Consider the following 12,632-nt stretch of genomic DNA (forward strand, 5'->3'; position numbering starts at 1 on the left):
GTGGCTCCTTACTCTCTTGGATTATAAAAATGAGATAGTAGGGTAATAAAGTGATAGTTGAAATGATTCTGAGATGACCATGGTCAAGCTAATAAATTTTTTTGCCATACTATATATTTTTAAAAGAACAGTAAAAGAAAATTCTGATGGAACAATGAGCCAAACAATAAGTGTATTTAAATATATCTGCATACTCATGCCACCTGTGGCTGGGCAGCTAAAACTAGATTTATTCTTAGAAGTCTTCCCTAAGGCTCACCTTGGAGAAATTTCATTGCTCTTGCATACTTGATCTTCAACATGTCAACACAAACATTTCTAAACATGGCCACTCTTTTAGCTTTCAGTCTTCTCATCCATTCATATTTTTTTGTTACTTTCTGGTAGTTGTGCACATGAAGCTTATCCAATAATGGGGAGAGAGTAGTCATGTCAGAATAAAGATTAAATGAAAGGAATAAATGAGTTTATAAAACATTAGAATGATGTCTGGCACATAATTAGGGCTTAAACACTTAGATACTGATCAATTCTTTAAAGTCATTCAGCAGAAACATGAGGTAGTTATTTTCTAGGATTTATTCTAAATTATTCAGAATGAGTCTAAAAGTCTTGTTTCTGTGTTTCTCCAAAGCAATACTGTTATTTGTTCTGAGGATCCCAGTAGGTGGAGGTTAAGAATTTCTCCAATAGAGAGAAATTAGCTTCAAAACCAACTATTAGTCAGGAGTGTCAGATGACTAGGAAGGGGTAGGCGGGGACTGATTAGCTAATTAAAATGAAGCTGTATTGGGCTAATGATCACATAGGTTGCCTCATATGATGTTTATTATGATGACTATAGGGCCACTCTTCTATCTACCCATTCACTGATTCATTTGCCAAATAGTAAATACTTGCCAGGTGTCTAAGATGGTTTCAGGTACTGGCAATGAATTAATGAACAAATAGAAAATGATTATCTCTTCCCTTGTGACTTATATCCTGACATGAAGATGCAAAAACTAAGCTAGGCATAAAACATGTGTATAGAACTTTGGAAGGTGATACTTACTATGGAAAAAGACATGTAAATCAAGGTAAGGAAGATGAGAAGAGCCTGGGGCTTAGTTCTCAGTATAAAATAGGAAGTTTAGGGTAGGAGTCCTTGAAAAGATGAGAAATGCTTGAAGGACATGAAGAATTAGTTACACAAGTCTCTTTAGAAGCTACACAAGCCTCTTCAAGCTTGGCTCTAACACTTCAAGTAAGGAGGAGGCCTGTGTAACTGAACAGGAGTGAGCCAAGTAGAGAGCAGGAAGGGAAATTTGAGAAGTTATGGAGAACCAAACATGAAGAGCCTCAAAAGCTAAAATGAAAGCATTGACAACCCTTTACATGGGCTTGAGCTAGGATTTTCAGAAGATCACCACTTCTTCTATGTCGTTAACAAATTCTAAGAGGGTATTGACAGGAGCAGAGACATAGTTGCAGAGCACAGAGGAGCTGGCAATGCTCACAGGAGGAGAATGATGGTAGAGGCGGTATGTAAGAAGATTCTGGAGTCATGTCCTGATTGATTAGAAATAAGTACTGTATGAAGGAAATATCCAAGGATGATGACACACAAGATGTTTATGACATCGCATCTGATAACATGGGCAGCTTACATCAACTTCTCTAGTTGGAGGTTTGCTCTGGGGTGTAAAGAGAGAGGGAAGCCAAGAAGAACACAGCTCAGGGAAAAATAAGAATGTCAGACTCCCACATGAGTGCGCTCTACCTGGAAAGCCTCACAGGTGTTTAAGGTATCTAAAACATCAATGAAAGCTATTAACAAAGGTCAGTGAGAGAGACTGAAAATCGTGAAGTGCTTTCCTAACAAGAACTGGAACAATGACTCCTTTGAAGAAAAAAATCCTCCCTGGCAAGGTAAGAAAAGTACTGACTTGGAGGCAGCAGATTTACGGCTCACTGAGAATAACCAGATACAAGAGGTTTCAGCTTGTTGGAACTCTTATTATATGCTTGAGTGACTCCTGAAACAAAAGAAGACTGTGTGTGATTGTTTAGAAAAGTATGAGATAAACAAAGCGTAGATTTCCTAACATCTCCTGACTGTAATCTGATAGTGGTATTATATTGGTCTTTGTTCATTTTAGGGTCACGTGACAACGACGATTTTAGCAGTTCTTAAGTTCAGCACATAAATAAATGATGTTAAGATTCCACTTTAACTCACGCCCCTCAATTTTTCATACATACTTTGCTGCTTTTCTTCAGGAGAGGAAAATGCACGTTGCCCTTCTCTTGGAATCATTCCATGCCCTTTTTATGCTTTTTCTTTCTCTTTTGAAAGATTCCCCCCTCACACTGCATAAATAGAAATGTCCCTGGGATTCATTTGATTTCATGGATGGCAGAGTACTCATTTCAAATAACTTTGGGAGAACTAGATAAAACAGCCAGACTCAACTGCTTTACCTGATTTAGTGCTGACGACTGTGAGGAGAGTAGACTATAAGAAATTGGGGTAGGAAACACGAGTTCTATTGCTCTCCGAGTTCTGTGCTTTGGATCTAGTGGAGGCCAGAGTAGTCAAATGTTATCACCATCTGATTGACTGCTTACCATTGCAAGGGAAATCAGTGTATTGCCCTGTTTGGCTGGTACCAAGGAAAATACCCTTACCCAGGAGCAAAATGGCAGTTCCTAAGCAGTGTGCAGAGAGCCGTCTGGAAGAGGTGACTGCTCCTGTCTCTCTTCAGCCTCTGCTTTATCAGGGTGAGGGCTTATTGCAGAAGTGGTTGAAGGAACACCTCTGTTTATCAGGGCGTATCTCTTCTTGGGAGAAAAAGAGGCCATCCATTTCCAGACCTGTCAATCTGGTGACCCCAGCCACTACTAAAAGCCATTTCAATTTATTTCTTCAGTTCCTTTACACTCTGTGAAGTGTTTATTGTAAAGATGTATTAACCAGTAAGACAAATAGCACTCAACTTTGGGAAGTGATAGCAACTTTTGCAAAGGCACCAATGGTGTTTTAAATAGGAGACAAAGTTGCAGATTTTAGCCTCAGTGTTTCTGTAGTCCAGCCATTCTGTTTTCGTTCTTTCAGGGTACAGCTTTCATCCCATTTACTCTTGTTTATCACCGTTCCCTTTCTTATAGGCACCCATTACTGCTTATCCATGTCTCATTCACTTCTAATTTTTACTTCTATTTGGTATCTACTTTCCCACCTATGAGGAAGAGGCAGATATTCATATAATAATAATGGGTCTGTCTGCTTGTGTGTGTGTGAAAGTTCACAGCAAGACAGGCTAGTATTCCCAGAGCAGAAATGGGACCCTAGATTAGAATAGCTGAGATGAACCAATTCCCTGGGCATCCATTGTTTACATGGAATCCCAAGGGATGCTGTGAAGGGTCAGTTTCTCTTGACAGACAGCTTAAGCAGAAGGCAGAGAGAAAAATATTTAGTCCCTCTTCTTCTGCTAACACAAAAATCATTCATGTTAGGTTTATGGGTAGTGTTTAGATTGGTGGATCTCAACCTTCCTAATTCTGTGACTCTTTAATAAAATTAATGTGTGGTGAGCCCAACCATAAAATTATTTTCATAGTTACTTCATAATGCTAAGTTAATTCATAACTGTTATGAATCATAATGTATATAGCTGTGTTTTCTGATGACCTTAGGTGACCCTGTGAAATGGTCATTTGACCTCTCTAAGGGGTTCCACAGGTTGAGAACTGCCAGTTTAGATGGACCCTTGGAAGTATTCTAGGCAGAGGCTATATTCCACAGCTTGATTGAGTTATGGCTATGGCCTAGGCGTTTTGCTAACTGGGAAATTCAGGAATGAGAATCACATGGGGGAAATATGTCTATTCTTTAAGAACTATGTAGACCTTGAAAATGGCACACTCCCTTGACTCTGTAGACATGATCTCATACAGCTCATGCTGGATTCAAACTTGCTCATTAGCCGAGGGTGCCCTTCAACTCCTAATTCTTCTGCCTCTCCCTCTCAAGTGCTGAGGTTACAGGTGTTTATCACCATGATCAGTTCGTGTGGTGTTGGGGCTCTAACCCAGGACCTCCCAGGCTGCTAAGAGAACACTGTCTCACAAGAACCATGACCTCAGCTCCCAGAATGCTATACGTTTAGAAAAAAGGATGTGTGCTTTTCTGTTTGGCAGACAGTTTTGAGCCTCTCACTTTAAAAAGGGCAGACAGGAACAGGGAACACACATTTATCCTGGCCGTTCGCGGTTCAGTGCTGAGCAGCCCTATCACTGTGAGCTCTGACTCACCGCTTCTTTCTTGCTCACGTGTGGATTCTCAGGTTTACTTGAAACTCTGAAGCCCTTTCCAAATTATTGGACTATGGCTACATGTAAAGAAGAAGAGTGGGATTGAAATATGGCCACTCTTTAGTTGTCCTTCTGTTTTTTTTTTTTCGAACTTTAAACAAAATTTTATTACACAAAGGTTGTCACATAATTGGATACTTCTCTACTTTGTACAGTTATCTCGCTCCACAGAAAGGCTGCCTCTGACCTCTCGTCTGGTGGCACAAGCGCCACAGTCCTGACCGTAGTGGACGGACCAGCAGGCCTGCCTCGGTGACTCAAGTTGAAAGCAGGACACTGGTATATGGCTCTTGCACCCAGTATCAGGAATGTACAAATGTCTTTATTCAAAAATAAAAAATAAATTATCTGTAGGCATGGACAGTGACAGCAGTAAACCATTATGTATTGTCAATGGGAACAGTAACTGATGGTTATAGTGATCAGCCAGCCTTCTCTTCATTCTCTTCAGGGGCTTCTCTGAAGGTATGGTGAGGAACCTGCCTTGAGCTTCCTGTCACAGTTCATTGGTAAGGGCAAAGCACTATTCTAGGAATCAGAACATGCCACAAGGAGAAGCTGAACGAGCGGCTCGCAAAACTCTCAGATGGAGTAGTTGTATTGAAGGTTGGAGGAACAAGCGATGTTGAGGTGAATGAGAAGAAAGACAGAGTTACAGATGCTCTCAATGCCACACGAGCAGCTGTGGAAGAGGGCATCGTGCTAGGCGGGGGCTGCGCTCTGCTTCGCTGCATCCCGGCCTTGGATTCCCTAAAGCCTTCTAATGAGGATCAGAAAATATGTATAGACATTATTAAAAGAGCACTCAAAATTCCCGCGATGACCATTGCTAAGAATGCAGGTGTTGAAGGGTCTTTGATAGTTGAGAAGATTCTGCAGAGTTCCTCGGAAGTTGGGTATGATGCTATGCTCGGGGAATTTGTGAACATGGTGGAAAAGGGAATCATTGATCCGACAAAGGTCGTAAGAACTGCTTTACTGGATGCTGCTGGGGTGGCCTCCTTGCTAACGACAGCAGAAGCTGTAGTGACCGAAATTCCTAAAGAAGGGGATGGGAGGTGGCATGTCCTTCTGTTTTTAGGAATGTCTGGAGTACTTTGATCTTAAGAGTAATTTCTTCCTAGCGTCACAGAATTCTCATCCTAAGCTGAGAAGAAAATGTTCAGGTATTATCTTGCACAGTTATGACCTTCACTTCTTTTCATTCTCTTATCTTTTAGGATTCTAAAAATGTCAACCTGGTAGAGATGTAGATTTTTTTTTTATTGCTCCTTGGATATGACTCTGAATTTTCACCTTCTGACTTAGGACATCTTTGCTTTACAGATCAGTTGTGTCTCCAGAATGTTAGGTGTGTTTCCAGAATGTCAGGTGTGTCTCTAGCATGTCAGGTATGTCTCCGGCACCGCAGGTGTGCCTCCAGCATATCAGGTGTGTCTCTAGCATGTGTTTCCCCAGTGGCTCCATAATTTACAGATCTGGAATTCAAGTCTTTCTTTGCCCAACTGTCCAATTCTCTCTCTCCTCTTCATATAAGTAGTTATAATGTTTAATGTTTATATCATTCATTAAATAAAATTCATATGCCTTGCATTTTAATTCAATGTTTCACATTATAAAATAACATGAGTTCCCAAAGGCCACAATGTTATCTGGTTAAATATCTATTAGATGCTCTATGAAAAAAATGAGTAAACTGGATACTTATTTATAAACAAACATCCAACTTCTTCTAGCTGTCAAAGTGCCCTTCTACATTTCTCCTGGTTTTATTTCCTTTCATTCCCTCTCTTTCTTTATTTCAGCCCATGATATTAATTTTTCAATTCATGATATTAATTTTTGACCCACTGTTGCAATAGAAATAAGAATTCAAAGCACATGGGAAGAAAATATTCAACATCTTTTATTCATTAATGCAATGTTTTCTGCTCTTGCTTTCAAAAGCTTCACTAAGTAAATGTAAAGCCTACCCAAGAAACAATGAAAAACAAAACCAGAAATTAAACAAAAACACTCCAAAGATTTTATAAATGAGCCTGCCATGATTTTGAATTTCAGAAAAATTCTAGTTTTGATTGGTGGTACTAAGGTAAGGAAGGAGAATATGAAAGCTTTTGAGATGCTTCTTGGTCTAGAAAGGGAGAATTTCAGCTTTTCAGTTAATTATTTTTTACTTATGTGTACGCCTTCTTATCTGCACGTGCACAGCATGTATACAGACCCCAATGGAGGTCAGAAGATAGTGTCTCATGCCCTGGACCTGGAGTTACAGGTGGCTGTGCATCTTTTTGTGAGTTCTGGCAACTGAACCTGATCTTGCAGTTACTAAGAAAGGACCATAAAATAAGAAATATTACTTATTTTGAAAGGTAATCTTATAAGGAATCTTAAAGGATTCACAACATAAACTTCTATACAAGGGAAACAATCAACGAACTCTACTTTAAATCTTTAGGGTGCATACCCACTCATCAATACTTTTTTATATCAGGAGATTAAGGGTAGAAATGAGTATAAGGAATTAATCATCACCTTTGGTCATCAACCAATCCTAGCAGGAAAGATACATCAGCTAATGATAATTGAGCTGTTTTGTTCTTGTTCTCTTAACTAGTTTCTCATTCAATGATGTGCCTTTCTAAAACTTTAGACTATCTTCTTGAGTTTTTCCCCTCAAAGCTATTTTACAAAATCATATGATGCACCCTGAAACCTGTGAACACACCTCCCAATATTAAGATTAAAATAATTTAAGCTATCTGGGCTATTGGGACTTACTTGCTTTTCTCTCTTTCTTTCTTTCTTTCTTTCTTTCTTTCTTTCTTTCTTTCTTTCTTTCTTTCTCTCTCTCTTTCTTTCTTCCTTCCTTCCTTCCTTTCTTTCTTTCTCTCTTCCTTCCTTTCTTCCTTTCTTTCTTTCTTTCTTTCTTTCTTTCTTTCTTTCTTTTTTTCTTTCTTTCTTTCTTTTTTTCTTTCTTTCTTTGACTGGGTTTCTCTGTGTAGCTTTGGAGCCTGTTCTGGAACTTGTTCTGTAGGACAGGCTGGCCTTGAACTCGCAGAAATGCACCTGTCTCTGCCTTCTGTGTGGTGGGATTAAAGACGTGTAGCACCACTGCCCAACTCAATTGTTTTTCTTAATCTTTAGCCTAAGACACAATCTATATGGTTTCTCCATAGGAACTCATGTATTCTAACTGTGTGACACATTTTTGTTTTATTTTTTTTAATCAACAAAACTCTATTTAAACTAACATTATTATCAGTTAGACAGTACAGCTTAGGAGGAAAGCATCTTCACAATAGTCCACAGATAAAAATGCCCACTCGAGTAGGATGTTTCCATGAGATAAACACACTATATTACAGGCAGTAGGAATCTCCCCACATCCTTTTACACCATGCCAGATACCAGAGAAAGATGGCAGGGACATACATGTAAAGGCACAGCAAAACCAAAAGACATTTTGGGGTCTGTGATCCTGGGGCCTTTCCTATACAAGATTCACCTATCAGAGATTTGTCTCCTGGTGTGCTGACACTTTGAACTTCAGTTGCCACCTGCTGCTTCTCTGACAGGGCCACCGGTAGATGCCAAATATAGAATAGCTTTTAGTCTTACGTGTTTAACTAATATTATGCCTGCCTTAGCAGAGGGAACACCTGAAAAAAAAATTGCTAACGTTTGACAGAACTAGAATGAACAAACCAGAGATTAAAGTATTTCCCAAGAGTTTACTAATAGCCAAATACTGGGAAGCACAATTTAAAGTTCTACTTTCTCGTTTAGTGACTCAACCAGGCCACTTCTGTTTAGAGCGGGGTGGTGGTTAAAGAAGAAGCCCTCTGATTCCTGCTCCACATAGAGCTGTAATGCAGTGTGTGTGTGCTATGTAGACCTGTCAGTGTCATCTCTGAATCTCCTGTGCATGAACAGCTGTAGATTCACAAGATCATCCTCAATGAATATGCATGGGACCCACAATCTGCTGAGGTTATGGGATGACATAAATTAAGCATGATACAAACTTAGGAGAAATCGAATCGAGGTTCCAGCATGTCAGTGGAAGCACTATGCTAGCATTTGCCAACCTTTTGAGTTTGCAGTTAATGTGATAATGCCTGGCAAATTTCTAGTCAGAGGGATTCTTTTGGGATCCCTTCTCTGAAAACTAGAGAAGTCTTCAAGAACTTTATTGCTTCTCTGGATCTGGAAGCTTCAGTTACCAGCCCAAACTCTTGATTTGGTCATATTTATCTGTTTGAAGCTCTTTATGTATTTGTTTGAGATTTTAATTGACTATGTGCAAAGCTTCTAAAAGGTTGGTTCTGAGAAGTCCTTTAGGGTATGGTGAAGGATGAATTGCTTTATGTTTTCGACTTGGTATTTTATTTCTTTGTCTCCATGTTTTTGATGATGTAAATGGTTCTTAACCTTTTGGAGTTCAGAGCCTCCTTCTACAAACTGCCAGAATCTGTGGCTATTGTTTCTAGAAAATTGCATGTATCTACACTTTCAAATGGTTCGTGTAGTATCTAATAGACTCCCAGAAGTCCAAGGATGCCTGGTTAAGCCTCTCAGGACTAAATGAGCTTGTAGTTCTCTTCAGTTCAAATAGCCTGTTGTTCCACATTTCCTGTAATGATTTGGGTAGTTGTTATGATGCAACTAAAAATGAAATGTGAACTATTTATGTAGATTTTAGCTTTTGTGTAGCTAAAAATGACAAAATATCATCTGACTCTCTCTCTCTCATTCTTCTTTTCTTCCTTTCCTTTCTTATATCCCCTTTGAGCCCCATCTGCTCTTTAGAATCACATGGAGAGCTTTTAGAATTCTCAGTGCCTGGCCACACCCCACATCACTTAAATCAGAATGTCTAGAGGTGGGCATCAGCTATCAGTTTATTAAAGCTCCCTGGGCTGTTCACTGTATAGCCAGGTTGAGAGTCAGTGCTCTGCCATGATTAAAACGGTGTCAGAAGTTCCAGATAACAGGAGTATCAGCCATCAGCAGAAGATGAAAGGACTCCCCACTCCCCCTCTGCTTTTAAACGTCTGGCATTGAACACTGAATTTCCAGCTGAAAATACTGGTTTGAAAGCTCTTGTGTGTAATCATGCCTCCAAATGCGCTGCACTCTTGGGTACATTGGACAAGTGTGACCAATACAAAATTGCCTTTCTAGTACTGTGGCGATGTGGGAAGAACTATATTAGGACGTGGCCTGTTCTGCCTCAAAGCACACACCAGGAAAGTTTTGTTTGGGGCATAAGAACAATTAGCATTGTCATATTCCAAACTGTGTGCAAATTGTTTTATTATAAACTCACTGTTGGTCTCTCTTTAACTGGGAAATCATTCACTCTAAATTTCTCTACTCTCTCTGCATGGCATTGATGTTCGCTGGCAATTCTAGGCTCGTTTCACTTAGAAGAAAAAGATTCTATGAAAAAAAGATTCTATGTTCTCGTCTGGCTGATTAATAATCCAGAGAGGTCTCTGGAAGCTTCCTGTGTTAACTCTTCCCAACCTTTTCCTAATTTTGACTTCTCATTGAACTCAGAAATCCAAACAACAGTTTTCATGAAGCTGAGCAATGGAAACTTTCTTCCACAGGCCAGCTCTCCAAAGAAGAACGTTCCCTGCCAGAGCTTAGGATGAGCAGTGCGTTGCGGAATGATGAGGTGTTTGTTTTCTAGATTTCTACAAGTCAGTTTGGGATACTTCATCAGCCAAGCTTTTATCTCTGCGCTAGGCAACCACTGCATGTTTTCAATTTGGAAAAAAATGTCTATCCTTGCTTTCCGTGGCATCTGTGCTGTGTTCAAACCACTCTGCAATTTCATGCAGACAAAGGCTTTCCAAGTCACAAGGTCTGTTTGAGTAATAGGAATCCATTAAGATTGAACAGAGGCAACGTGTATTACAGTGATTTCTCCCTTTGTGGCCTTTGCAATTTCCCTACCAAGCTTTGGTGCTTGAAGATGACATTTTCAAAATTGGACTTAACTACCAGAAAACTTATGACACACAATTGCCAGCAACCAGTTGGTAGCCCAGGAGGACCTCAATTAGTCATGGTTGTCTGTTTACCATTTCTTTTTGGAGGAAGGATAACTTTGATAGAATGCTTGATTTATAGGTCTTTTTAAAAAAAGTTTTCTTCAAATTCAGAGCGGAGGAAGAAAGTCAAATATGAATCCTTAGAGTCATTAGGTGGCTCAATCTGTAAATTTGAAGCTACCACAACAGAGGGCTCCAGCTTTCCATAGTGACTGTTGCTGCTCCAGATATCTTCAGTGAGGAAAGGACACCCACTAGTAATGATGGGACACATGGAGGCACGAAGGATATACATGCTTCAGACACAGTATTTTCACTCCACATAGTGATGGTGTACATATGCATGTGCAGTTGCCTTTGTTTGTTATGTTTGAAAACTTGCTAAACTTTGTATTGTCAAATCTTGATGGAGGTTAGAAGTAACTAAACAAAACCAAAGACCCCATTTTAACATGGACTGTCATTCACCAGGAAACAAAGCACTGACTTTTCTGTGGACTTATGTTACTATACAGCATGCAATCAATGCTCAATAATGACATGGAATATAATAGAATATCTGCAGTGCACATTTGAAAAAAGCAAGTCAAATTTGGAATAAATAATATGTGCTTTCTTAAACTTATTTTTCTGTCTATGAAATAGACAGCCAACTTTTCAATCATTAGAAGGTGCAGTTATTGATTCATTTGTGTGGCACTGGGCATCGCGACTCAGGGTTTTTCCTAGGTTAGACCACTCATTTGTGTGGCACTGGGCATCGGGACTCAGGGTTTCCCTAGGTTAGACCACTCATTTGTGTGGCACTGGGCATCGGGACTCAGAGTTTCCCTAGGTTAGACCAGTGTTCCACCACTGCTCTGAACCTTCTAAGACTGCTTTTAATGTTTGTTAATGTAACCATGGTAACACCCTTGAATTTTTTTGACCTTAGGTGCTAACTTTCTATTCCGCGATGGATCAATAAAGTCTATATGATTCCCTAACAAATCATCAGTGGGCATAGGCAATCTTGCACTTGGGTACCGTTTGTCATGTTCCTTTAAGTGGAGGTTGGGCTGTTTCTCCTCAGTGTCTCAGAATTTGACTGCACTTACAGATAGGTTGTTGAAACAGTAGGTGAGCTAAAAGATGTTATTAAAGTGGGTCCTTATCCAGTGCGGTGTGTGTTCCCATAAGAAGAGAAAATTTGGGTACTGTAAAGTACAGAGAGAAGATTAAGTGAAGAAGACATGCTAAACATAGCCATGTATAAATTAAGGAGATGGGCTTAGAAGAAACCACTGCTATTAGGTTGACCACAGACTTGGAGTCTACAGAAGTGCAAAAACATAGATTTCTGTCGCTTTTCTGCTAGTTTTGTTACAGCTACCCTAACAAATGGTTCCTCCTTCTTTCCCTCCTGTTACCTTTGTATTTTAATGTGACTGACACAGGAAGGTTGAAATATGCTCTAAGCTTCAGACATGGCATTGACTACAAGTGATGATAGTGTACATATGTGTGTGCCATTATTTTCTACATGTGTTACATTTGAAAACATATACCATTAACAGATCTATTATTTTTACCCAAACCTCCTCTTTCTCTGTTATTAACTGCTGCATATTTCCTAGTTTTGTTGACAGATTAAGCAGGGACTCTTTCTGGAAGTCCCTATCAATCAGAAGAACCTACTTATTATGTTCATATCTAAGCACTTGAGGAAGACATTCTATCTAGGGCATCTGTATCTTTTAAAATGGAATTCGATGAGAAAATACCAATGGCTCTCGATTCACTTAAAGCATGCATATGCATAGATTACACATTTGTTCCTCTCTCACAATTTTCCTTTCTTAGCTCTCCACTGCAACGTAGAAACACAAGACACTTAAACAGAGCAATGACTAAAGCTGTGCTTGGCTTAGGATAACACTGGACACTGAGACCCAAGTCCAGGCCAAAGGAAATCAAGACTTTGATTAGTCATCTATGAAGACTATAAACTGCAGAGGGAACCTTGCTGTCCTCTAGCTCTCCCTTCAGCTCGTACCCTGGGTCAAACAGGCTATTGCTAGAAAGTTTAGGATTTGGGGCGGGAAAACTTCCAATCATTAAGTCTTTTAAAATCCAAATTCTGTGGGCTGCAGAGATGGCTCAGTGGTTAAGAGCACTTGCTGCTCTTCCAGAGGTCCTCAGTTCAACTCCCAGCACCCACATGGTGGC

The 12,632-nt window shown here is 39.7% G+C and overlaps 1 protein-coding gene across 1 annotated transcript; it reads left to right on the forward strand.

Annotated features, from left to right (window-relative positions):
* The first annotated feature begins 2,681 nt into the window (after nt 1–2,681).
* LOC119800696 (60 kDa heat shock protein, mitochondrial-like) lies at nt 2,682–5,460 on the forward strand. The gene is made up of 2 exons (XM_042054141.1): nt 2,682–2,763; nt 4,892–5,460. The coding sequence occupies exons 1-2, from the start codon at nt 2,682–2,684 to the stop codon at nt 5,458–5,460; spliced, it is 651 nt and encodes a 216-aa protein (XP_041910075.1).
* The last annotated feature ends 7,172 nt before the right edge of the window (nt 5,461–12,632 follow it).

Source organism: Arvicola amphibius, chromosome 14 (genome assembly GCF_903992535.2).
Source record: "Arvicola amphibius chromosome 14, mArvAmp1.2, whole genome shotgun sequence".
In the NCBI taxonomy this organism is placed as follows: Eukaryota; Metazoa; Chordata; class Mammalia; order Rodentia; family Cricetidae; genus Arvicola; species Arvicola amphibius.